This window comes from Convolutriloba macropyga, unplaced genomic scaffold (assembly GCF_964194025.1).
Source record: "Convolutriloba macropyga unplaced genomic scaffold, txConMacr16.3 SCAFFOLD_6738, whole genome shotgun sequence".
NCBI classification, from domain to species: Eukaryota; Metazoa; Xenacoelomorpha; order Acoela; family Convolutidae; genus Convolutriloba; species Convolutriloba macropyga.
The window spans coordinates 1-3,000 of record NW_027451238.1 but is presented as its reverse complement, the minus strand read 5'-3'; the positions used below and the strand labels follow the sequence as shown (position 1 = coordinate 3,000).

Below are 3,000 nucleotides of genomic sequence, written 5' to 3'. Positions count from 1 at the left end.
TGCCACAAAGTACACCAAGGTAGGCTTCGGACTGCCGCGGGGGCGGGGGCTGGGGGGGGGGGGGGGGGCGGCAACCAGAGTGCCTCAGCGTCTGAAGTCCACGCATCTATGCTGGGCCAGCACTGCCCCCCCCCCCCCCCCCCTTCGTCCGCTCCCAAGGCTTTTCTACCGGTCCACCTTCCCGCTTCAGCAGCAGGCAGTCTCCGGACGACAGAATCCAATGGCACCGGCCTACAACGCTCTCAGGTTGGCCCTTTCCCCGGCCGCAGGCACTCGAGGCCCTGCAGAAGCTGCGGAAGGAGCAGAACCAGGCGGTGCGCGAGATGAAGCTGAAGATGAACACCCTGCAGGGCCCATATGGACCAGGCCATAAAGTATCGCGAAAAGGTGGAGCCTCCCACGCATCCCTCCTGGCACTCGTCCGAGCTCGTCTGTCCCTTGGCGATGCAGAGAGCGACGCAATATGGCGGATGCTACCCCCTGAGGGCGCAGGAAACGCCATGAGAGGCTGGTGATGGAGGCAAGGGGGCAGAGGGGATCGGCACCGCCGGTTTTGAGGAGGAGAGGGTTGGGGTGTGTGGTGGTGCTGGTGGTGGTGGTGGTGGTGGTGGTGGTGTGTGTGTGTGTGTGTGTGTGTTGGGGAGGGGGGGGGGGGATGGGGGCAGGGATCGCCTGGCAACGGCCGCAGTACCTCAGTTTCTCCAAGCCCTCCTGTCCTTCGCATCGCCCTTGTCGTCAAACGCAAGATGAGCGCTGCTCATTCCAAACGGCGTGCCTGTCTCCCCCCTTTTCTCCCATGGCTGCTGAGATGGCTTTCCCACCCCGGGGTCGGCTGTGCCGCCCCCGTGCTCGTGCTGTCATGTCAACCTGCGCAGGTCTCTGTCGGTGAGCGAAACGTGGAGGAGCTGCAGAAGGAAATTGACGAGCTCAGGGATCAGGTGAAGCGTCCCTCGCCCATGATGACCGCGAGGCACGGCGGACTGGATGTGATCTGCAGCTGCACGAGTGCCGCGACTGATCAGCCGGTGTGTGTGTGTGTGGCGGTCCCTCCCCTTCCCTGCCACTGTCGTGTCGCAGACTACGGTTCAAGAGGAAAAGCGCCAGGCCTGCGACGAGAAGCTGGAGCTGCTGTGCAGCATCGGTGCTGCCCTCCCTCGAGCCCTGCGGCAACGTATCCCTATACCGATCCCCGCAGCTTGGGTTAGGGATCGTTTCCTGCTCCCGCTACCGCAGCCCTGCGCCGCTGCCCTTGCCCGTTCTTCTTCACCTTCTCTTCCTGTCGCGGCACAATGCTCTAGAGAAAGACGTCCCCATCAGTCCTCTCCCTTCTGCAGAGAACGCCCGCTGAAGGGGACGGGTTGGAGGGCACAGTCACAATCCGTGCCTGTTGGCATGCGTTGCAGTGCGACCGTGCGTTGCTTTGTGTGCCCTCGGCATTGAACGACAGCTACTTGGTGCACCCCGGATCCGCAGGGGACGACATTTCTGCCACGTCGTCCAAGCTGGAGGTGAAGCAGCAGCAGAGCGAAGCCATGCTACAGGAGCTGGGCGACGAGCCGGAGGAGGACATAGAGTGGATTGAGGATAAGATGAAGGCTCTGCAGGCCCGCATTGACAGCTTTGCAGAGGCCACCTCGGGGCTGAGTGAGGAGCTGCAGACGTGCAGTGGCGACCTCGAGTCTGCCAGGAAGGAACACAGGTGATCGCGGCTGGCCCACCCTAACCCCCGGGGCCCCGGGCTCTCCACCCGGGCCCCCCACCAGGCACAGCCCAAATCTTCACACCACATCACCCCGGCCTCTCTCTGCCGTATCCCTCGTCTCTCCTTGCCGGAGCCTTTGTCGGGAGCTCCGGATGCTTGCCCTCTGTCGAGAACTGACGAGCTGCTGGGCAGTGCGGCCGTTGAGATGCATGGGCGGCTCAAGGCAGAGGCAGAGCTGCACCAGACGAACATCACCAAGCGGGACGCTCTCGTGCGGGAAATGGCAAGCAAGACCGGCATGATGAGCCTTCCCTCCACCGACATCCTGGAGCCCAGCGTACTCCCCCCCCCCTGACTGTCCTTGGCATGATGCGGAGGCGAGGCACAGCGCAGGGGCTGCGGCTGAACCCTCCTCCCCTCTTGGCAACCGAAACTAGGTGGTGGATGTTTTCACGGAGGCGATTCAGCAAAAGGTGGACCACCTGGAGCAGGACCTGGCCCGCATCAAGGGCCAGAACCGCACGGCGGACGAGGCCGCGTCGGAGCGGCTCACACGCATCGAGACCGAGGTTGCTACGCACCGCCAGACGGTCGCCACGAAGAAGGAGGCGAGAGAGCGGCTGGAGGCAAGCCTCAGCAAGCTCGATATGGAGGTGACTGCCTGCCTGCCTGACTGGGGACCTGACAGCAGTCCCTTCACCTCCCCCTGCCATCCCTTGAGCGGTGCTTTCTCTCCCCTGGGCCTGTTGCTCCGACTGCTCCCTCCGTTCTCTACCGCCGCTCCTCCCGCTTTGCCTTCTGTCAGTCTTCCCCTCTGCCCTATGCCTCTGCGCACTGCCCAGCGTGTCTCAGCACGGGAACCCCCCACCCCCCTGCCTTCTCGTGCCCCTGCAGGCCGCCAGGATCGTCATGAGCGCTGAGGATGCTCAAGGAGCGGGATGAGGACCTGGAGCGCTGCCAGGCTGACCTCCTCGAGGCTCAGCACCGAGCAGAGTCTGAGAACTTTGACGGCAAACTCAAGGAGCTGAGTCGCAGCATCGAGGAGGTGTGTGGAACCGGCGTGCTTCCCCTTGCCCCCCCCCCCTTTCCCCCAAAACACACTCCTACTCACTCATAGAGAGCGGAAGTTCGTCAGAGAGACTACAGGATGGCACAAAAGAAGGATAAGAATGCCAGCGGTGGTGTGGGGGAGGCAGAGGCAGTATGTCTCCATCTAAGCCTTGCCCGCCCGACCGACGACCGTCCCCTGCGACCCTTCCGTTCTTGTTAGATTGGCCACAAGGTGAACGACCTGCGAG

At 63.3% G+C, this 3,000-nt stretch overlaps 1 protein-coding gene across 1 annotated transcript; it reads left to right on the top strand.

Moving 5' to 3' along the window:
• LOC142356502 (uncharacterized) lies at positions 1 to 3,000 on the top strand. The gene is made up of 9 exons (XM_075408397.1): positions 1 to 19; positions 270 to 387; positions 876 to 938; positions 1,078 to 1,141; positions 1,474 to 1,699; positions 1,895 to 2,039; positions 2,140 to 2,355; positions 2,597 to 2,747; positions 2,973 to 3,000. Exons 2-8 carry the CDS (start codon positions 358 to 360, stop codon positions 2,642 to 2,644), a joined length of 792 nt encoding a protein of 263 aa, XP_075264512.1. The 5' UTR covers positions 1 to 19; positions 270 to 357; the 3' UTR covers positions 2,645 to 2,747; positions 2,973 to 3,000.